Source organism: Poecile atricapillus, chromosome 15, assembly GCF_030490865.1.
Source record: "Poecile atricapillus isolate bPoeAtr1 chromosome 15, bPoeAtr1.hap1, whole genome shotgun sequence".
Lineage (NCBI taxonomy): Eukaryota > Metazoa > Chordata > Aves > Passeriformes > Paridae > Poecile > Poecile atricapillus.
The window spans coordinates 14,865,267-14,889,014 of NC_081263.1; the positions used below are offsets into that span (position 1 = coordinate 14,865,267).

Genomic DNA, 23,748 nt, shown 5'->3' on the forward strand with positions numbered 1-23,748 from the left:
CAGTGCCTGTTACTTTGTGCACAAATAGCTTATTTCTCTGATTATAAAAGCTGACAACTTCTATTTAATAACAATTTATATTTAATTAGCATTTTGACATACGTATTTTTAAAACTCAGCAAGAAAGAGAAGAGGTGGCAGTGTGTGTGCACAGAGCTCAGGCTCCTGGCTCTCCCCAGCAGCCTGTCCTACTTTGCAAGGCAGCACATCCCACCCAGCAGAGTTCTCCAGACCCAGGGACGCCAGGCTCTGCCTGGCAGAAGCCTTCACCCCACACAACTGGGACTTTTCCCTGCCTGTTCCCTGCTCCCTGTGGGGAGCCAGGCTGCTGGGGCTCCTGTGCTCCCTGCACAGCCCCGAGGGCAGCAGGGTGCCCTTCCTGCTCCCCCTTGCTTTGCAGGAACAGCTGCATCACTTAATTTGTTTGTAGTCAAACAAATTCCTTGCTGAAGCTACATATAAGGAGCTTGCAGGCCTGGAGCTCTAAATAATCTCTCCAATCACTCTGCTTGGAATGATGCTGCTGTTGTTGCTAATAATAATTCAACCCAATTTATAGGACAATAACATTTATTTTAGAGCATGAGGGATTCCACATTATACAAACCCTTAAATTTATTTTTTGTTTCACTGGTCCATTTCTACAACAAATACATCAGATCTACTATATAATAAAATTATTTACATTTCCAAACAACATGGGGTTCATTTATAAACCCTCTGACTGCTATTCACATACAGTACTTAAACAACAGCACATTACATTATTATAATACCTAAAAATGACAACCCTGTATTCTAAATTGTTTATGAAAAGTGGAAACAAATAAATTTACAATTGTCTTCCCCTCCCCTTCCATTTCATACAAACACATTACCCTAATGTGCTAACCCTGACTTCACTTTGCAAATCCAGGGGGTTTTAGAAGAACCCAGTTTTTATATCTATTTATCTGTTTTATAGAAAAAAAAAAAAATCATTTATCGGGAACAGTATAATATTAAAATGACTTACTGTACAGAATTTTATTTAAAAAAGAAAAATCACAGCTCAAAATTGCTATTGGTAAATTCACACTCATTTACAAGTCTCATGTTTCCATGCAGTAATTTACTTGGATTTTCTTCTTTTTGACTGCATTGCACTGGCACTCGTTTCTGAAATCAAGAGAAGAAAAGAAGCATGGATATGCAGTCGGTAACCATTCCCCAGAGGGGCACAGATTGCCCTGTCATTTTTCCAAACTCACACCAGAGTGGGAACCTCTGGAGAGCAGCATTTCCCCAGCACTGGGACTGACTCCGGAGCAGCCGTGGCAGCCCTGGGCCGTCAGCTCAAGCTGCTCTCCAGACACCAGCAATGGGAGCTGGACATTTATGCAAACCTAACAGAACAGTCTTTGCAAGAAGAGCCTAATACGTGTAATATTTGTAATATTTGTAATATTTGTAGTATTTGTAATATTTGTAATGTCCCCCACGTGCCACAGGAGGAAGCACAGACCCAGGCTGTGCTGTGCAACCACTTGGGGAGGTGTTTTGGAGCCTGCCATGCCAGATAACAACCCAGTTGTCTGAGGTCTTAAAAAGTCATTAGAAAACAAGTCTCTGCAGTGAACACTGAGTCACAGGAACACAGCTGATGCAAAAAGACACAAATGTTAACACCTGCAGGGCCACTGCAACAGCAGATGACATGTTCAGTGCACTTACCAAGGCACTAAGTTTCCATTTCAAAAGAAAAAAATAGTAAGGACCAAGGGCATTTGCATCTCTAGATATTTTTTAAAATGTGATTTTAAACATTGGCAATGTCTCTTTGGCTCTTCATAATGTTTTCCAAAAACTATTGCAGCTGTGTATATTTTAAGAGTCAAAAGGGAAAAAAATTTCCAAGCCCATCTAAAATTAGAACAGCAGCAGTACAACTCCACAGCTGTTACATGTGGAATTAGAAAAAACAATCAACATTCCAAAACTTAACAAACTCAAAGCTACAGTAAATGCTAAAAGCAGCCCTTGCTGGAAAAGTACTCCAAAAAGGGAGAACACCAGTACAGTACCAATTTTCAGAAGTGAAACATCTCCAGAGGCTCAGCTCCAGCCTGGAGCCCTCCAAGCAGCAGGGCTGACTGAAGTAGCTTCAGCTCCAGCTGTTGCTGCCCTTGCTGCTGCTCAAGGCTCCGTGTTTGGGAGGGTTGGGCCAGCAGCACTCAGCCCCTGTCTCCATCCCTTGGGACCATCACCAGCATCCCCCCAAACCCTGCACCCATAATGCACACATGGACAGGGCTGACCCTCCCTGTGTGTTCTTCTCTCACAGTGACCCTGCTGCCTCCTCCTTTCCGAGGTTTAGCAACCAAGTTCCTGCTCCAGCTGGTCAAAATCTCCTTCTCTCTCCCTGCTGATTTTTTTCCCTAATAATGACTTTAAACAGCCTCTATCTCAAGAGATAACTCCTCCCAGCCCCCCACATTCCTTTTGCCATGGATTAGGGGGTTTCTCAGGACACAGATAACATGAGGACAGGAGCAACCAAACCAGAATAATCAAGCTCTGATTCACTAACAAAAATGTACAACAGAGCGGGCACAGGTGGCAAACCAGGTGTCACTTCTGCAGCCACCTCACCAGTGTGCAGCCTGTCCTCTGGCACACAGCACCTGGTTTGGCTCCTTCTCCACAGCTCAGGAGCAGCTCACAGGTACGGCAGCACAGCCAGGTGTCCCCTGCAAACTGCACCCAAGTGTCCAGCAAAGCCCTTGGACACCGTGGCAGCTTCAGATGCATCATTTAAAAACAAGGGTTTTATTTACAGAGGTAAATGAATTACACAGTCAGCACAAACCCCTGTGAAAGTTTTGGTATGATTTAAATTTGATGCACTTTCCCATTCCCACATTTTCAGAATTTGATGTGTCCCTGGTTGTCATCTTTAGGTTTACCCAGTACAGTGTGGGGGCAGGTCACACCCTCCTGATCCCCTCAAACACAGGCAGGGATTTTACACTGGCTTCACATTCTTTAAACCCTTTTTTCACAATCATGAAAGAGAATTTATTTTTACAATACAGACTCAGATTCTTCTGCACAGTCCTGCCACAAGAAGTAAATGTAATTAAGTTCAGCAGTCACAAAAGTGCAGAACATATAGGTCCCCTGTATAATCTTTGGGAGTCATTGCACAATGACATAAAGCTGGAATGCTTGTTTGAAACTCTGAAAACACAATATTCTTACCATCACACTTTAGTACCTCCAGTATGGAAATGGTGGCTGAATTCAACTTGACTTCCTTTTATAATCATTTTATATTAATATCTCTTTGTTCTGTATATTATCTTTAAAATAGTGGTCGAATGTTTTCTCTTGACGGTCTCTCTCTACTCTCTTGCATAACTTTGGTCCATCAGCATTTTTCTGACCCTTAAACACAAGAAGCTGACAGAATTAGCTTCAGCCTGGCACTGGGCCGTGCATATCACACAAATGCTGCATAACTGTTAAAGACTGTAACCTGGGTAGGAGTAAGGTACGTCAGCACCTGCTATTGCCATGGCTTAATAACTTCAGGAGTTCAGATGTTGTTGCGAAGCAGAGCTGAGGCTCTGTGCTAGCACACAGCACTCCCTGATGCTCCTGGCTGCCACTTCTGCAGCCTCTGGAGCGTGCCTGAACCATGGCATTTGACTTGGCAAGAGCTGACAGTGCACTTGGGAAGACTTAAGTCTTGTGTCTTTCAGGCTTCAGGAAAAGTAAAATGTCACTTTTTGATCTGAGTACGGTCCTTCCAACAGTAACACATTTCTGCCAAGAGAATTCAACTAGGCAAGGTGCTGAACACTACGGTGGTGAGTGCTGCAGAAAACAAGTTCCACAGATGTACCAAAGAGGAATTCATACAGGATTTACTGCCAGTGCAGACGTCGGGAAACGCTCCAACACCAACCTGTGGCTAAATCCTTGAAACTAGAGATAAAGCACCCAAGGTGCATGAGCTGCAAACCAGCGTTACGAGGCAGCTAACAGGACAAACACCTGGGGAAGCAGGTTAGGAGCTGCCCTCTCCCCAGGAAGGGTGGCTGTGCATGTTACCTTTAGCTGTGCCGGACGTGGACGCGGGTCGCGAGGATCTCTTGCGCTGCCCGTTTTCTACACTTTCCTGTGAAGCGGCAGAATCCTCTGTTCTTGAATTTCTTCTACTTGGAGTTTTAGACTTTTCACAATTCTCTTTTGTCTCATTACTAATAAAGTGGGACAAAATATTTCTGATGAAGTGTGAGAAGAATTATGTTTTTCTATGCAAGTCAGACAAGCTGGAGGATGGCCTGACACAGGTACCAGTTCCGGACTATTAGCACTGAAGATATGAAACGCTAGAGATACCAGAAGTTCTATCAGATGAAGAATGACCTGAGTAAGCCAGAGTATAGTCCATTTCTATCAAAAATTATCAGAGGATACAGAATTGAGAAGTCCTCAAAGAGAATATTTTCAACATTAGAAGACCAAGAAATTAGATGCATTATAAATTGTCTGCTCTGTTTTCCACAGGTGCCACCATTACTGAAGTCTAGGAAAAGCAAACAGGTTACATTAGAGACTGCTGCAGTATGGGGGTACAGAGTTGAAATTGCAGATGGACATCAGGAGGAATTAAGAACTCTTTGGGGAGTATGCCAACTTTTGGGTTTGCTAAAAAGACTTACTCCATTGATCCAAGTGATTTCTTCACATATTAAAAAAAAAAGGTTTTTTAAAACTTTCTTCAAGTTTTAAAGCTTGAAGTCAAAATCCTTTTTTTTTTTTTTTTAAACAGAAAGCTTTTTCTGCTATAAAATAATAATTTTAGGTACTGTGGAAATCTTTTTCTTGCCACTGAGACAATAAAGGGAGTGCCACATTTTGTAATTAAATTCTTCTTTTATTTTATCACTCTTAGCCCTGTAAACTCATCCTAAGCTTTGCGTGTTTTCTCCTTAATGCATTATTGCCAGACAATTTATAGTGACTAAGCAGTTTCAGAAGTTTAAACTAAACTTCTCTCTTGTGAATTCAAAGATAAGTAATTAACTAAATAAATTGTTCTGCTGCTAATGGAAAAGAAGAAAGCTCATTTCAGGCCCTTTGGGTGACAACTTGCAGGATTTCAGGAAAGTGAACACACAGCACAGGGTGACCTGTGTGTGACACAGGTCTCACTGCAGTGTCACCCTTCACACAAGTCCTGCTTTGAGGGGAAGGACTCAAACCACACAAACTTTAGGGTTAAGTAACAGACACCTGAAATAAAACAGTTTCTCAATGGGAGGAAGGACAAACATTCTCAAGGAAGGACACACAGCAAAGGATATATGGATTGTAGATTATCTCAGATACAAAATAAATACTGAAATCTATTTCCCCAAAAGGGAATATTATCTATAAACTGGATCCCCCAAACAGGTCTCAAAGTGGTGCTCTCCTATGGACCTGGGGCAGCTGAACCAGCAGTCACCCACCTCAGAGGACCCCCAGAGGGAAGCAAACAGGCATCAGCACCCAAAGTACAGGTCATTTTTACAGATTCTAGTGACTAAATCCAGAGCTGGGATTGTCTCATAGGAACCAGCACATCACTTCCCTCCTTTTATAGGAGGAAATTAAGTTACTTCAAGTGAAAATATTCTAGTGGTTTATGGGTTGCAAGGTTCCCCTAAGGCTTTAAAGGTTTTTAATAGCTTTAAATGAGAATAGGTTTAGATTAGATATTAGGTATGGGAACTGACAATGGTCAAATAAGAGATTTTTAGGCTTCAGGCATTAGCTTGAGCCTGTGTGAAACTAAGTCACACAACGTTCTTACTCTGACCTGGGAAATCATAAAGAGGAATCCAAACAATCTTTAGAGAAGGAAAACAACCTCTGCAGGTGTTTGTCACCTTGTTGTTTCCTTGCAAGAAAAGGTCAAGGGGTGGTGTTCCCAACTGTCCAGTGATGGTGATGTGTTGGTTTCATGACCAATGAGAGTTTTACCCTTTGGACCTTCTGGGACCTGTCTATAAAAGAAGATCTGGAAGAATAAAACTTGCTCTCTTGTGCAACCCATCTAGAGAGTCTGTGTTGTATTTTGCCATTCCTAATACAGTGCAACAATTAGGGAGAAATTGGCACAGGATACCCAGAGAAATTGTGGCTGCCCCATCCTTGGATGTGTCCAAGGCCAGACTGGACTGGGCTTGGAGCAAGCTGGGATAGTAGAATGTGACCCTGCCCATAGCAGGAGGTGAAATGAAGGTAAGTTTTAAGGTCCCTTCCCACCCAAACCATCTGTGATTCTATCAAGATATGTATACCATATGTCCTGTATGGTTCAACTCCAGGAGCCCAAAGCTGCCCACTGTATCAGCCATCACCAGACCCAGATTGCCTGCAAACTTTCCTTCCTTTCCAGTCTTGCTCAGAAGAGCATCAATCAGAAAAACCCTGAGAATGCCCTTGTGGTAATCTGATGTTCTGGGTGAGTCTGGAGATGGTCACACAAGGACACTTCATTTGGAGAATCTCCTCAGCTGCCAATGTCCCACCTTCAGCTTTTCAGAAAAATTCTATCCTGAGGAAAACTCACTGTGAAATTTCAGCCTGTCTTTGAAAGATACCAATCCAAATGAAGATAAATATGGTTAAATATTCCATTCAGAGCCATTCCTGATCTGAGGAAATGTACTGCATACCCTGCCTTACAAAGGAAGGCACTGCCTCATCTCCTGAGGAACCCAACAAGGGGCTGTCCCTCTTGCCCTGACCTAGGGGGTCTCTCCACCCATAAGGGCAGTGTCCAAAACCTGACTGGCTGTGCCAGCACCATTAGCCAAACCAAAATCCCTCCCAGGGGCTCTCACTACCAACTGAGAGAGAGCCTGGGGAGTTTAGAATCTTCCAAGTAGATCTTGGAAATTGTATTTTCATCTGACAGAATGCGGCCATTTGAAATATCTTTTAATTACTGAATAACTTAACCAGGACAACATGAAGTTTCTACCTGACCTTCTTATCAAGCTTTGGTGGAGTGTTAACAAGCTAATAGAGGAAAGCAATCCTCAACACAGAAGAACAAACTTTTGAAAGACTTCTTTTCAGAAAACAAAAATTCACACAACAGCTAAGCTGCAGGGTTTTGGGGGGTTAGTTTTGATTTGTTGTGCAACCATCAAGACCCTTCCAGGATATGAAACATCCAGGCCTGAAAGGATGAGAGGAAACATTGCTCAAGCACAGACTAAGGAAAAGGTTACCTTATATTCATTGCATTTCAGCAATGGTTTGGATCATTCAACTGGACTGATTTCTTAGCAGGAAAGAAAGGATATGGCCAAGAAAATGAAAATCAGTAGCAGAGGTTGAGCAATTAAGCAAAGAAAAAGGGACTTCCTCCCACGAAAGCTATATCTACTCTGAATCTATAAACTATCTCCTTACCTTTGACCAGCAACTACTGCAGCATTTGTCTCAAGTTCTACAAAAGAAAAAGATAATTTTAAAGTCTGCTGTAGAGGTACATACCTGCTGACAAGGCATGGCTAGCTTACATTTTTCTATCACATATTAGGTCTCAAGGATAAGCTTCTCTCAAAGCAAAGCAAGCCAAAATACCACATTGGCCAAGTGCTTGGTCTGATTACAGTCTTCAGGACACTGCAGTCAGCGAGGACAGGGAAAAATTAAAGCCCTGCAGAAAAAATCTGTAGAGAAACTCCCTGGCTACACTACACTCTTCTCCCTTTTTAAACTTCCATTTTAGACAGCTTATTTCTACTAAATGTTCTAGGTTTTATTAATTTTTAAACCTTAAAAGTACCCATCTTTTATTGTGCAGGTAAAAATTTGCCTTAACCCAACTGCCTCTCACGGCAATATCTTCTAATGACAAATTTCTGAAGCCAAATTGCACTTGCACAGAATTGGAAAATATCTCAGGGGAGATGATGCAAAGACCTGACCTGTTTTTTCTCTCTCTCAGTGATTTTGTACAAACAGGTCAGGTTTCCTTTGGAGTCTTCACCTCAGTAAAAAGCTCTCCTTTACAGCACATAAAATGTCAAGTCTTTTTACTGTCTGTCTTTTAATTCTCCCCATATGCACCATATCCTTTGTTGAGGGAAGAGCTATACCTAAACACAGGCCCTCTCCTGAGGAACTGGCAGAGATTTAGGGATTACCATTGCAATGCCATGGATGAACTCCCTGTGCTTTTGTCTCATTGTCCAGCCCAATTCCCCCATCAAGCTTGAGGCCAGTGGGACACAAACTGGGGTTTTGCCTTTGTAATTTAGCCCCCAAAGTTTGCTAGAGTGTGCACAATGAACAGAGGCATAAAAAAAAAAAAAGAGAACGGGTAACATCTGTCCTCCTAGGATGAATTTGCAGTGTTGGAACAGCAGCCTCTTCAGTGTAAATGGATATATTTCACATTGTCTGAGAAAAACAGATGTCTTGGGAACAAAGGAACAACAAACTAAGCAATCAAAGGAGTTACCTTTCTTCCCACCCAAAATTTAAACTGGGAGATTATCCAACAGCAAAAAATGGATTGCATCAGTGCTTCCCCCAGAAAGGAACCCCCACTACAGTCACAGCAGCACAGGGCAATGAGTCAGGTGTGAAAAAACAAGGGTATGACCACCTTTGTCTTAGTGGAAATTCAAAGAAAACAATTTCATACCATTTTTACTTTCTGAAAACCCTACTTCTAATCAGATTAGAGATGGAAATGGATGGATAGTATCACTTCCCATAAGTAAGCCCACATCTGTTTTCCCTACTCAGCCTGGAGTAGGGAAACTTCTAAGTTACTTTTTAAAACCCTCCCAGAACTGATGGTGAAACATCACGACAACAGATGGCAACATCATAAAGTCATCTGCCAGGGCTCCATCCTGAAACACTGCTGAGGGGGGCATTAAAAGTTGAACACAAAAATGGATTACAACTCTAAAACACACTCCCAGCATGGCATGAACATATTTCTATATTCAGAAGGGTACAATGAAAGAAACACCCCTCTTGTTAGCTCTGCATAGAACTTCCAAATTCAAATCCAGTGTATTGTTACAAATCCAGTCCCTCCAATTTATCACTATCTAAAACCTTCCTTTTTCATTTTTTTTATTTTTTACTTGACCCCATCCTGAATCTTCTACAAGGCTTTGAAGTCTTCCAAAGCACAGTGTAACTAGCAGAGAAAAACAATCCCAAAAGCACAAATAATAATAAAAAACCCTACCCAACCCCCAAAATACTCGGTGTATTAATGGCCACTGAATATGCATTCAAACAAATATATTTTCAGTTCCAAACATAAAGGATTTAGTTCACCTCTATTCTGCTTTTCCAAAGGAAGATTTACCTGTTCTTTGAACAGTACTTTCTGATGTTGCAACTGAACTTTTTTTCTGTGTTAAATGTTGAGAGGATGCTAGAATAAAAGTGGAGGGAAAAAACATTATTGTCAAAGGGAGTAGAGGAGTTCTTGTTATGTGATCAGGCTGGTACAAAATACTTTCCCAGCTGACTGATTGCCATTTACAGATGTAATGTTTTTAATCTACCCTTCACTTCCCTCCCACCACACACACCTCCCCCTTTTTAAAACAAACTTTGGCAAAACTATCCCAAGCAAGTTTTCTCAAACTAGAATGAGTGATGAAATGAAGTATCATAAACATTTTAAAAGGTAACAATTTTTTCAGCAGACTGTGATGTTAAAGGAAATCCTAAAATTTCAATAGTTTAGTCTCCTTTTTTTAATGTTCATTTCAACAGAGATTCTGGGGGAAAATAGTATATTTTTAATGAACCAATGCCCTCACTCTTTCAATTAAAATACACAATATGCTTCAGAGTTGCCTTTGAAGGCTTTTGGCAATAAGATGATGATTTGACCTTAGTTTGCCAAGTAAAAAAATCAGATGGAAAAATAATTTTTGTTGGGCTAATGCTTTCTCATCTTCTATGTGATAGTGAACTTAGAACAGGAAGACAAAAAGTTTAACATTCCTGCCTAAATAAAGACTATCACTTCCTAGAAAGCCAGAATTCCTTCTGTGAAGCTCAAAGGAAGCTTCCATTTTCCAGTGGCATACAGCTACAGCATCCAACAGCCATCGGGAAAGTCACACTGAAGCTGAAGTTTTCAGTTCCCCTGATTTCTGTGGATTTTATTATCCATGATTTTATCGTTTTGACAAGACCAAAGCAGAACACCAGTGTATCTACCAGTATAAAAGGGACCCTGAGTATTTGTCATTACTGATACATCCACTTTTCCTCCTTGCTTCCAACAGTTACATGAAGTCACCGAATCATATGTTCATGACAAACACCGCACTGAAGCAGTAAATGGAAAGTGAAATAAAACATTTGGAGCTCCAGTCTTGGCGAATACAAGGCTGTGTGTCAGTCAGCTGTTAGAAACAAGAGCAGCTCTCAGCCTCGGCTGCAGTGCCACGAAGAGCAGCTCCTGGCACACCCCGAGCCCCCCTCGTTCCCTCCGTGCCCCGCGCAGCCCCGCACTCACCTGCGCTCTGCAGCAGCTCCGGGGGTGCTGCGGGCTTCTCCTCGGCCCCGGCGCTGCCGCTGGGCTCGGGGCCCCCGCCGGGGCTGCCCGCGGGCTCCGGGGCTGCCGGGGGCGCTGCGGCCGGGGCCGCGCCGGGGCCGGGAGCGCTCGGGGGCGCGCCCGGGGACGCGCAGGACGGAGCGGCCGCCGCGGGGCTGAGGCTCGAGCTGCCGGGCCCAGAAGTGCTCTGTTTTGTAACACTGGGTGCTGAAGGCGTCCCGCTTTTGTTATCGAGTTCTGCTGGTGGTTGCTCTGTTCCCAAACTATTTGGGACCGATGTTTCTAGTCCCTGACCTTCTGTTTCTCCATCCAAAGCATACTGCTCTTCCCCTTTCTCCAGGGAGCCAGTGACCTTCTTGCACGCTTTAGTCAGCAGGAGCTGGCCAATCTTGTCTACCTTTCCCTTTCCCTTGCTGGATGAGACAGGGCTGCGTCTATTCCCAGATCCCGGGCTGCTTGTAAGCAGAGGGGAAACAACAGGTCCCGCCTGGGCTGCTGGTACAGGGCACTGCTCCCCCGACCCCGCTCCTTGGGAAGTCTCCTCGGGGCTGAAGTCCTTGGCTGGCTGAGCAGGAAGCTGTGAAGGAACACTGGAAGGAGTTGGGGTGGAAGAAGAGAGCTGGACAGGAGATGCCAAGGGATTCAGGACGAGTGATCTGCTGGTGGGAATACTGGACACAGAACTGGTGGATGAGGTGCTGGGAGGAGTGGGCCCAGAGGAAAACTTAATATTCTGTGGGATATGCAAAGGACCAACAACTGCGACCGACTGAGGCATCAGGCTCGAGTTAGAAGTCATGGGGGCTGCTGGAATGGTGCTGGACTGAGAGCCCTTCATCACTTGGATGATTGAGGATGAGTTTATAAACACAGGTGTGATGAACTGTGGCCGGGTGTTGGACTGAACTGCCGACTGTCCCTCCGAAACCACCACTTTGCTCCCCACGTTGGGCATGGTGACAACAGTGGACACTAACGCAGATTGCAAGTGGGATGGCAATGGAGCTGATGTATTAGCAGCAGATGTAATAGGGTTTGAAGTCACAAAAACTGTGATCTGGTTGGGGGGTAAAGGACCTGAAATTGAAGAAGAGCTAACAGACCTCTGCATTACTGGAGGAACACTCTGTGCCACGCTTGCATTTACTTCTCCCAGTTCCTGGTGCCCTGGATTTGGACAGGGCTCATTATTTTGAGGCAGGCTAAGTGAGTTAGATGGCTCCTTGCTCAAGGATGAATCCTGCAGTGGAGGAATGACAGCTATCTTCTTTAGCTCCTCACCAGTGGGGACTATTGGTGCCATTTCAAGACCAGTCAGGCCAGGGGGTTTAATGGTCACATTAGGAGCTCCAGAATTGTCAAGAAGTTGACTTAGAGAAGTTGGTGCCTCCCTCATAGCTGGAGATACCACGGCTTTACTTTCCTCCATGACTGGGAGCTTACTGCTGTCTAAGGCTTGTCCATCTTTTTTTGCCTGTTCCTCAGGAACCAGCACTTTCATTTCTGGAGTAAGGACACCTTTCAGTTCCATACTGGGCTGGTCCTTGCTACCTTGGACACCTTGTGCACTTTGACTCTCAGTATCTTGAGGCACACTAAGGCTCTCCTTATTGTCTTCAGGAATGCCAGTCACAGCAGGTACAGAAACTGCAGGATTCTGGTTACTTAGCATGGAGTTATTTTGAAAACTTGTGGTCACAGGTGTCGGCAAAGAAGAGGGACCAGCCATCATATTTCTCTGTAATTCCATGTTCTGCAAGAGAGATGGATTCTGCTGAGTTGTCAATGATAATTTAGCTGCTTTTGAATTCTGTCTGCCAGGGCTTGGTGTAGTTTTCCTACTGGATCCAGGACTGGACCTTCGACTATTGCTTGGGCTTGCTCTCTTTGTTCCTCCAGCGCTGGTTTGTTTGCCCGAATTCATGACCACACCTTCCAACTTGTGTGACTGTGAGGCAGTAAAACTGGACTGATTGTTAATTGTGAGATTTGATGGGGCTTGTCCAATGGCCTTTAAAGTAGTGGGATTCAGACCCTGCTGATCAAACCCTCTATTGAGATTAGGCCTGGGAGGTAAAGGGATATTGATCTGGGGAGGGAACAGACCAGCAATAGAAGCATTGAGCCTCTCTGGAGACAGGCTGATTTCTGAGGGTTCTGTGCTGGGTGGACGGTTGTTAGGAGTCTGAGGGTAATACGGCCTTGGGCTGGCTCTGTTGGGGGTTTTAGGCCTTGAAGTTTGTGATGGGGCAGCAACACTTGGAAAATGGTGTGTAAGAGCAGTAGACAGAGAACTAGACTGCTGCTGGGGACTTGCACCTTGGGCAGCTGAAAGTGGGGATGGTCCAGGCTTGGGTCCTGTCATCATTAACTGGTTCTGTGAAACTACTAAATGAGATGTCGGGTTATTCTGAGCTCCTGACGTCGGAGGGCCCTCAGCTCCACCTCCTTCTGGAAGAGAGGATACTGATGACACCTCTCTGAGGGGAGAGCTGGAAGGATTCTGTACGTTATCTGGATAAACCATTTTTCTTGCGTTATTTCCCAGAGGATTGCCTGGCAGGGCCATCCTCTGCTTGTCAGGAGATGGAGGCACTGGCCCAGGCCCCTGGAGGTTCACCATCACTGGCATGTTCCCGCTCTGCTGCATCGGCATCCGCTGGGCATCTGGGTTCAGGGGTCCCCTGGGGGGGTGAACCCCCTGGGGCACAGGCAGCCTGACTGATTTGGGATCCTGCTGCATCATCAGCATCATCATCATCTGCTGCTGCTGCTGTGGTGTCTGGGGGGGTGCCTGGCCTTGCTGTGGGGCTGCCTGGGGCTGCTGTGGGGGCTGGGGCTGCTGAGTGTGAGGCATGAGCTGAGGTGGCATCTGCTGAAGTGGCCTTTGCTCCACTGGCTGAGATGGATAACCTAAGGCAACAGGATGACAAGTGTTAAAGCCAACCAAAAATCAGAGGAAGAAGAATTTCTGTAACAAAAAGGATTGGATAGAAAGTACAGCCTGGAGCCTGTTTATCTTGGATGAGAGCCACAGTAACAAAACAGGCTTTACAAACAAAGCCAAAGATTTTACTTAATTCATAAAAATAGCTTTACTTAATGTATGACTTGCATGAGATTTAACTGGAGATCTCTTAGTGCACTGTATCAGCTGCTAACCCAGGTTCACACCACCTGACAAGTCTCTGCAACTGCCCATAGGCTTCCTTTCACTGACAAATGCAGAGTTGGACTTTCACTAATTATTACTCCTTAAAACTAAATTCAGAGTTTGACAGCCCCCAAGAGTCATGACCAGCACACCTGCCCCAGACCTGACATTTTCCTCAGTACAAAGTAAATCTGCCATGTGTTACTCAGCCAAAAACATGCTAAGAACCCCTGTGTGGTTTATAATATATATCCTATGGCAGACTTTCAATTTAATCTCCTCTACATGCAAAGGATCATTCCAACTACAACCACTTTTTCTTCTCAAAAATCAGCTATTGTCCAATGCTGAATTTTTAAGACATCAGTCTGTGCTACAGCTAGAAATACAACATTTTTATCAGTTATGTTACTGCTGAATAATGCTACAGTTCTCAGTATGATACATTTAGGATGATAAATGAGAATGGGGTCACCTCTTCATTTTGAGCAAAACCAAAGAAAACACTTAAAGAATGGTACCAATTGCTTACTAGGAGGAAAAAAGGTTTGAACTTGAATGTGTGATAGCATAAATAAAATAGAACTTTCACAAAGATCGTTAAAAGCTCTCCTATAGTTATTACATTCAGACAATCACAGAAAAATCCTACTACCTGGTGGCCTACTTGCAAAATCTGAGAGTTTAGGGCCTGACTTATCTAAATTCATTCCTTGGTCTCCAGACATTGACGACTGATCACTCTCCTCCAGGCCAGCTGGACGTGATTCTGAAGAACTGAAAGAAAAATAATCGCAATTAAGATCCAGCCCCTACATCAGTGTTTGATTTCTGCTTCTATAACTAAGTAGTCAAGTAGTTAATACCTAGCACTCTCCACAGCCCTAGAATAACCCACTGAAATGCCTCTGATGTAACCTGCCAGACTGGAACACACACTCCAGGTCTGTGTATAGTCACTGCCTTAAGTACTACTGTAAAGGAAACAAGTTGCCTGGAGCTCTGTTGATCTTAAAACATTTATTTCTACCATGAATCTGAGCTTTATAACTAAGAGAATGCCAATGGATATTTCAAATTATAGAGGTACATATATTCCAACTAAACTAAACAGGCTTTTCTATGACATCTGTATGGATAAGCAAATGCCATGGGTAAATGCATTTTTAATTTATTTTAATGGTAGAACATTTTCTTCCAGTACTGCACCCAGAAGTGGCTCACTCAGGGTATCCAAAACCTCTGATAACATCACAGCACAACTGCACTGACATGTCAGGCATTGCAGTCACCCTCCAGAGCACAGACCTGTGTAGTACTGGGACTCTGTAAGCGATCACATGCTGGGGTCTGGGTTGGAAGGACCTTAAAGTCCATCTCATTCCATCCCCTGCCAAGTGGCAGGGACACTTTCCACTCTCCCAGGCTGCTCCAAGCCCTGTCCAGCCTGCCCTTGGACATTTCCAGGGATCCAGGGGCAGCCACAGCTTCTCTGGGCACCCTGTGCCAGGGCCTCACCATCCTCACAGGGAAAAATTCCTTCCCAATATCCCAGCTAACCCTGCCCTCTGGCAGTGGGAAGCCATTCCTCCTTGTTCTGTCCCTCCATCCCTTTTCCAAAATCCCTCTCAAGCTCTCTCGGAGCCCCTTTAAGCCCTGGAAGGGGCTCTGAGGTCTCCCTGGAGCCTTCTCTTCTCCAGGTGAGCACCCCCAGCTCTCCCAGCCAGGCTCCAGAGCTGAGGGGCTCCAGCCCTTGGAGCATCTCTGTGGCCTCCTCTGGACTGTGTCCAAAGGAGGGTCCTTCTTGTGCCTCAGGGCTGGAGGCAGCTCTGCAGGTGGGGGTCTCACTTCAGTGGGCAGAGGGGCAGAATCCCCTTGAACCTCCTGCCCACTCTGGGGGATCAGCCCAGGACTCAGTGGGTTCTGGGCTGTGAGTGCACATTGCTGGGTCACATTCAGTTTTTCACCCACCAACACCCCCCCAAGTCCTTCTCCTGAGGAATCTGATGCTCCAGGAGACTCCCTAGGACAATTTAAAATTGTCCAGACTCAATGCCCAATACTTTGACTAAATCAAGAGAACTTTTGCAGACTTAGAAAAACTCCAAGTTTCTATAGTGAACAATATATATGGTCAGAGGATGTAAAACAAAGAGTGAAGAAGAGCAGAGCTAAACTGCTTATCACCTTCATGAATATATGAAGGTTATGGGAACTTCTATGTAAGAAAAGCTTTACGTTAAAATTAAAGACATCAAAAAAAGTACACTGCCAATAAAGAGAGGCAGAATCATGCAGAAATGCCATGGGCAAAAGTAACACTTTCAGCAAAATAAGAATTTGAAATACATAATGGTGGGGAGATTTATCCTACTTCAATTTACTTGAGAGTAACAGTTTCTGGCATCTGTACAGCTGACCCAAAGCTGTAGACACCCATGGAGACACCCTGACCTGTCCTAATGTTCTATCAGCTACCTAATCAACATTCAAAAAGCAGCATATGACTGGAAATCCCTGAATTTTTGTGGGTCAAAACTGGAGAGATCATACACCAAGAGAGAAGAAAGGTGAAAATAGGGCAAACAGAACTGTTCCTGCCACTGCTGCTGAGGGCAAGTACTGGCAAGGAAAGCACCTGGAGTGCAATGCTGTGTCTAATCCAGCACACCACCAATTTTTGTGATGTAGGTGGTGTAGGCTTACATGCCTCCACCAATAAATTTGATGAAAACTGGCATAATGCAGAGATATGCCCCAGAGCATTATATTAACAGCCACAAGTGAACAAAAATTCTGGCAGCAAGATAATCCAGAAGAGCTGCAGCCTTTGGTGCAGGTACCAGCCATGTGAACTGAAAGCAATCTCAGCTTTGTCAATTTTGCTATTTATTCACAATGGTGGGAGATTAAAAATGCTAGTTAAAGTTCAGCTCAAAGCTGATACACAGCATCACTGCACAGACAGCTTTAACCCAGAAAACAAACCTGGTGCACAGTGGATCCTTAGCAAACACCTCCTGCCAGAAGAGTCTGTGCAAATCTGGCAGAAAAGACCCAAGCTTTGTTGGCCAGCAAAAAGCAGCTATGGTAAGAAAGTCTGCTTCTATCATTGCTGGAAAATTTAAACATCAACTGAATCTCAAATGTGGCTGAAATTCACCAGGCATATTTAGCAACAAGCACTTGTGAAAAATAGCCAGAATATGAATAGCAAGATGTTTGTGTGAGGGACAAAATATTCCATATTTATTCTTCTTTTCTATTGCTCTAGTTGTAAAAAAATATATGAGTAAGTGCACACCAGGTACAGTCTGGATTGTCATCAGCAGTACCTCTGCTCTACCAGCTGCACTCTGAAGTACAACCTTCAGATACAAACCCCTCATCAGAGCAGAGAGAGAACTCCAGGAAAACCCAAACCAGCCAAACAAAAGAAGGTGGCAGCTGGGTCACAAGGAGAGCAAACCTCAAATGACAGGTGTGGCAGACCCAGTCCAGCCCAGGAGCAGCAGCTCTGGGGCACAGAGAGGCTCCTCCCCTGCTGCTGAGTGAGGGCACCCCCAGACCTGCACTGAAACCCTTCGAGTCTGCTTGGGGAAAGTCTCTTTGTCCTGCAGTGCTGTCACCACCTGCACTGGATGTGCAGCCTGAATGGCAGCACTGGCAATGACCTCCCACAGTGGATTATTTCTGCTCTCCCAGTGCACAGGATGTTCATGGTCCGTGCACAGGGGAACATTAAAGAACTTGTTTGTGCATGGATTTAATAGAATTAACCAAGCTGTTTTATCCACAATCCCATTTCATCTAGCATCTTGTTCTTTAGTTTACATCCCATTACCCACAGTCTTCAGGTTCAGCACACAGATGCAAACACTTTTAAACAACCCAAATGTCCTGGGTTTCATTCCAATGCAAAGTTGCTCAATTAAGCAAATCCTTGAAACTATTCTAGACTCAGCTGAACTAACTCTTTCAATAGCTCACTTACCCTATTTATGTTCCAACGTCACAGCAATCCATATTACTAATTGTACTTTTGTTATTATCTTATTATTTCTTAGAAATTATTTCTTTTTAGTGTCTTTATCAATTTAGCTGCATTTTTACACAAGGTTTGCTGCTCTGAATTCTAAAATTTCTGAGGAAGAATGACAGAGAGGAAGCTGAGATGAAAAGCATCCTATTTGCCCCTGATGCAAGAAAAAGTGATCCAAATCAGATTACATTCCTGCCAATTCCAAGGCAGGGAAATGCTGAGCTTGCCCAACTACGTGAGGGAAGCTGAGAGTGAGGGAGGCAGGAAGGTGTTACAGCCAGCTTTCACTGCAGTCTCCCTCTTTTTGCTGGAGAACAAACTCAGGAACTTTTGTAAGAACAGCTCCTTTCTCAGTGCTTCTGAAAGGATCAAATACTGATATAGTCCACATAGAACCAAAATGCTCATCCATATCAGAACAACATTCTGGTTCCTTTGTTAATTACACCAAAGTCAGATTCAAAGCCTTATTTAGGAGCTGGAATTGAGGTCATAGCTCATTAGAAAAGCTGTAATTCAGACTTCTTCTACTGTGAAAACTTTAATAAGCAAATAATCTTGTGAGGCTTTGCAAGCTCAGAGGAAGAGCTTTATAGACACATTTATTGATGTTCCCAGGCCACACTGAGGCTGGGTGCTCATCAGTAAGACCAATGAAAACAAAATCATAAGAGTTTTCTTTAATGATTAATGGATTATTTTTTCAGAAGGTGGTGCCAACTCATCTGCTCCCTCTGAATGCTGTCACTTCCACAGCAAGGCACTTGTCCATGAGATTATTAATTTCATCTTCACGAAGGAATCTTGACACTGCAGAATATGCAGGCTGGGGCTACACACAGAATAACCAAGGGAAAAGTTAAAATATTGAACAGATGCTGAGTACTTGATGCCATCTTTGCACTGAACTGAACATGTGTCCCTAGGAAAGGCAGCATAAACTTCAGGTTAAAAACATGATTATTCAAAAGGGCCAGACTGGTGGAATCAGAGCCACACCAGGAGTTTCATTTGCTATGAATGTATATGAATATATATTTGCTATGAATATATATGCTATTTTTGTTTCATTCTAAGAATTTAATTTTGACATTTGGATATTTCTGTGTTATAATTTTCTGTGCAATTTTTTTTTGTTTTTCCCTGATTGAAAACAATCCCCCAAAGTACCATCAGGTGGGTTCCTGTTAATGCCCCATGGGCTCATCTGCAGCATCAGGATAATTAAAGTATTTCTGCTGTCACCATTTGAGGTGAATTATGGCACAGCAGCAGCAGCTACCACCCTGTGCTGGGTGACAGTGAACTGTCAATGGCAAATGCTACAGGACAGCTGGCCAAGAAAGAACATGCTGGCCAAAGAAGGAAGAGATTCTGCAATCTTGTATTTTCACTAATAAGACACATTCATTCATTCATTCATTATCTTTCAATCTTTTCCATTGGCCTCTTCCCTCTCAAGAGCTGTGGGGTTTTTTTCCTTCCTAAACTCTGCTAGGCCAGGAGGACCAGCACTGCTTAGATTTGTTAATCTCATACCCAGAAAGTACCACATTCTTCCCTCTAAATTCTAGCTGCAGCTTCAACTAAGAGATAAGTCCAGCTGAATTCTAGGCAGAAATGTGTCAGGACATGCACATGATTCAGGAAACAATCCCCCAAAATCTGTCCTGCACATGTTATATAGAGGCTTCTAGTTCTTCTGAATGTACTCCCCACCCTTTGATTGTGGCTGTCAGACTGCTTAAAAAAGCCTCTTCCAAGGGCTATGGCACCATGGGCCACTTGCTAAACTTCCTTCACCCAGTAAAGGTAAGGAACAGTGCTGGTAGAATTTGGTTTATAACTGAGTTTGGATATTTGCATGTTAGTTTTAATCTTGAATAAACATTCCAATGACAGACTCTTGAGAGAAACTGCTACAACATGAATAAAATACAAGTCCTTTCTCACCCATTACTTGCTGATAAAATATTGACAAGATGCCTGTGGAGTTTCTTCATGCCCCTTATAAAAAACACTGTAATAGTAAACCTACGTTGTTTGTTCTAGCTGTTGATTATTTTTCTTCTTCCTTGGAGGCTTCTTCTTCTTTGGCTTGTTGGCATTCTGGTTATTCTGTTTGTTGTTCACACCAAAGTGCCCTGCTGAGATATCGCTCTGGAGTAGGTTAACCAAGAGCGGACTTGTGAGCGTCACATCTTTATTGACAGGAAACACAGGGTTCTGCCCACAGGAAACCTGATTCCCATTGGGAGTTCCACTAAACCCTGTACTGAAAGGCAGCCCATGGCCAGAGAAGTGACTTCCTGAAGCACTGCTGTTTCCTTGCATTCCTTGCATATGAGAAGGCACCATGTTTGGCTGCTGCACAGGAACCTCAGGTAACATCTGTGTCAAGTTCCCATCGTTGTTTGTTGTGGTTGCAGTATCCCCAAGTTGCTGAGAGATGTGAGGACCAGGTCCAGTGGGTCTTAAAACCTGCCCTTGAATTCCCATCACCTGAGAAGGATTCCCATTCACGGGGCCTTGCTGTGCCATCATCTGCCCAGTGAACTGCACCATGTTTCCTTGCATGTTTGGGGTTGGTCCTCTCATCAGTTGAGCTGGCCCCGTCATTACATTGGACTGGTTTTGAGTACTAAAAGGCTGCTTATTTCCTTGCATCTGAGTGGTCATCATCTGTTCCATCATTGAGTTCTGCTGTAGCAAGACCTGGCCCTGAGGTCCCATCATCTGATTGTGTGTGGACATCATCTGCTGTCCCTGCTGGGGAATCATCTGTTTGGGTGGGGTCATCCTCTGAGGAGAGGGACCAAGATTTTGGTTTTGAGGTGTCACCATCATTTGGCCTTGTGGCATGAGCTGAGTTCGAGAAAGTATCATCTGGTTTTGAGGGTTCAGTGATCCCTGAGCCTGAATGTTCACCATCTGCCCTTGAGAGGACACTATTTGCTGATGCATCCCCATAAGCTGGGACTGTGGTCCTTGCTGAGGCTGTCCCTGCATGTTGCCCATGTTAACCTGTGGCACCCCACTAGCACCAGCCTGCTGGTTGTTCATATTTCCATGAAGTCCCATTAGATTGGTCTGCATCATATTTGGTGGGCCATGTGCTGCTTGCATCTGAGTTTGAGGAGGTCCAGATCCTTGGCCACCTTAAGAAAATAAGAAGAAAATACCAGTAAGAAACCAATTGAAGTGGTGCAAGAGTTTTCACACCTTTAAATGTTGAGAACTCCAAAACTGCTTTCCTCCCTTTTCCAATAAACCGGTGTATCTCATATATTTGCAGTCCTGGGATGCAGAGTTTGATGCTACAGGTACATGTTAGTTGTCAAAACAGAATATTGTACATCTCAAAATAAACACCTGGACTGGTACTTCTCCTGTGTCCCACTGCAGATGACAGAACAGAAACTTAATTTCAGTTGCTCTCTGCACCTAAGTTTGAAAATCTTCCAAAATGTCACCTGACTCAGCAGAGTAATTCCTAACCAAAATGAGCTTCCCTGAGGTTACTTTATAGTGGGTTAAAGAATAAATGCACACAGAGTACTGATGAAGTTACATCATCAGGGTATCCAGAATCCAGGCAGAAGAGTAATAACTGAGTTGTTAAATGGAGGGAGACATTTGTGAATTAAAGATTTCATTTTCACACTTTAAGGAGACTTCTGAAATTTTTAAAGGAAGTAACAAATAGTCTTTTCAAAGCAGAACATTATTATTTTGCTATTCTGCTTCTAAGATAATTACACTTTTTTTTTTCTAGTCGAGAAGTTCCTTTTGTGTTGTATCTTTATTACCCCTTGCCTCCAAACTTCAATGCTGCCTTCCATTCAGTTTCTCAACAGCTGCTTCTGAAGCCCAGACCCACAGTCCTCATCAATAATAGCACGGTTTTGAGAAACATGAGCAACCTAATGCTTTTCTTTTCCCTATCCAGCACTACACCAGAGTGCTGCTGCAATCCCAGCCAGCAGCTCCCTGTTAATAGCAGGAGTTTTATGGTTTGGGACCCATGTGACACAGGAAAAGGCATCATGTGCTACAAATGGCAAATGGAAAAAGCTGAGGAACGCCCCACTGCAGTCAGACCTGTGTGCTGCACGTTCTGGCTGGTTTGCAGCTGTGGTGCTCCGCTGTTCCCTGGTGTTCCTGGAGCTGTGGAGGGCACCTGACCTTGCAGGAAGTTCTGGTTAGCCTGGCCTGCAGGGAACCCCGGGGGGAGCCGCTTGGGCATTCCTGAACATGAGAATTTTCTGATTAGTTAGTATGGAAAATTGGAAGAATAAAATAGACAAAATCTATAATTGGAGAATACCTTTGAGTCTGTGCTGTCACATGACAGGTTTAGGCAATTGTTTTTTGCCAATATACAAAATTCACTGACGACATTTATAGTTCTTACCTGTGCAATAATTCTAACAAATTACTATGACTAATTTTAAACATAATTTACATACAAAACTTACTACCCAGAGAAGGTGAAAAGTCCACATTTGGCCTTTTAGAAACCAGAAATTAAAAGTAATATGGTTTGCTGCTTTCTGCTCTACCGCATCTCTTAGCACAAGCCCTTAATTTATTTCATGTACACAAACAGAAATAACTGGCATTTTTGTTAGTGATGTTAGTGATATGCTCACCAGCTCTGACACACCAGGCACACACATTCCTTATCACTGCTGCTGTGTGCACACACTCAAAGGTTCTTTTCATCCCAGAGTGTTCTGAGGAACCCCACAGTTCAGTACATCCAGAGGTGCTGCTCATTCAAGTAACTCTGCTATTCCTGCTGCAAGAGCAAGGAATTCTTTGAGATCCTTATGTGACACAACACCCACACTTTGGCACATCCAAACATCACTGCTGCCTTGGGACAGAGAGAAAAGCCTCCTCTCTACCTGCCAACGTGAGCAGCAGCATGGATGGATTTCAGAGTATCCATTTCTTTTTAACTCACTGTCCACACAATGCCTCAGACTTTGAAGCAACCCTGCCCACCACTCCTTTTATTTTCCTGACCCAGTGCCAGAATGTGACTTCAATTCCTTCTGCAGTTACAGCTTTCTTGTACACCTAATTTTACTGCTTGTGCTAATTATCTGGTCTTAGGTTGTATAATATTTCAAGGTAATCAAGTCTATAGGCCAAACACCAAATATATCTGCAAATACAGAAACAGACTTATTGAAACACCACATCACTGGACTCCAGCTTTACTTTTGCTAAACTTTCAGGGAAGTTTTGCACATAGGAATGCTTGAACTGAGAAAAAGGAAAGTGTTAGCTTGGCCTATTCCAAATCTCATATAAATTCTGATTTGCTAAATTGGTTGTGTGAAATGCAAAGTGTTTGAATGCATTCATTTACACCAAACATTTAAATGTAAGGTAGCTTAAAAATGGAAAGATTTATAATGACAAATTAACATATAAATTGCAGCAAAGAATGAACATGCACAGAAGTCAGGCGAAGATCTCAGCAGTGGGAGCAACACAGCTTTGCTGAAAGCAAGGAATCCTATCTCTTAACATCACCTGAGGATCCTATCTTTTAACATCACAGCAGGACTGTTGATTTTATCAATAAAGTCTTCAATAAGACCAAATAACATATTTTGATAGTTTATTTCTGGTGTGACTTTTAACTCAAAAAAGTTGAGGATTGTTTGTAGTAGGTTTAGACCTGTAGTAGGTTTGTAGTAGGTCATGGCTAAGATTTCTGATGGGGACTGAAACTGATAGGGCTGATGAGGCAAAACTGTAGGGAAATGTGACTATAATAAATAATGAATAACTGCTTCCAGATGGAGACAAAATAAGACACACCAAGTATAGGGCACTGGCAGATCCCAAGAGAACCTTGAAAGACAGAAAATTCATCTGAATTCAAACGAGACCCATGGTACAAACAGTGAAAACAAGTTTGTTCACATCAGTAGACCAAGA

General features: G+C 43.6%; 1 protein-coding gene across 7 annotated transcripts in view; it reads right to left on the reverse strand.

The window, feature by feature from the left end:
• Positions 1-597: 597 nt before the first annotated feature.
• Positions 598-23,748, reverse strand: part of NCOA6 (nuclear receptor coactivator 6) — a 44,551-nt gene continuing 21,400 nt past the window's right edge. For 3 of the 7 annotated variants that reach the window (XM_058850271.1, XM_058850269.1, XM_058850274.1), the window contains 8 exons: positions 21,892-22,038; positions 19,829-20,948; positions 14,404-14,525; positions 10,556-13,507; positions 9,386-9,454; positions 7,459-7,495; positions 4,096-4,244; positions 598-1,158 (listed from right to left, as the gene is read on the reverse strand). In XM_058850271.1, coding sequence (XP_058706254.1) covers positions 1,112-1,158; positions 4,096-4,244; positions 7,459-7,495; positions 9,386-9,454; positions 10,556-13,507; positions 14,404-14,525; positions 19,829-20,948; positions 21,892-22,038 — 4,643 coding nt within the window. In that variant the 3' untranslated portion in view covers positions 598-1,111. Of the gene's footprint in view, positions 4,574-7,458; positions 7,496-9,385; positions 9,455-10,555; positions 13,508-14,403; positions 14,526-19,828; positions 20,949-21,891; positions 22,039-23,748 lie in introns of all 7 variants that reach the window. The other 4 variants (XM_058850270.1, XR_009278802.1, XM_058850272.1 and 1 more) reach the window with 4 other exon arrangements.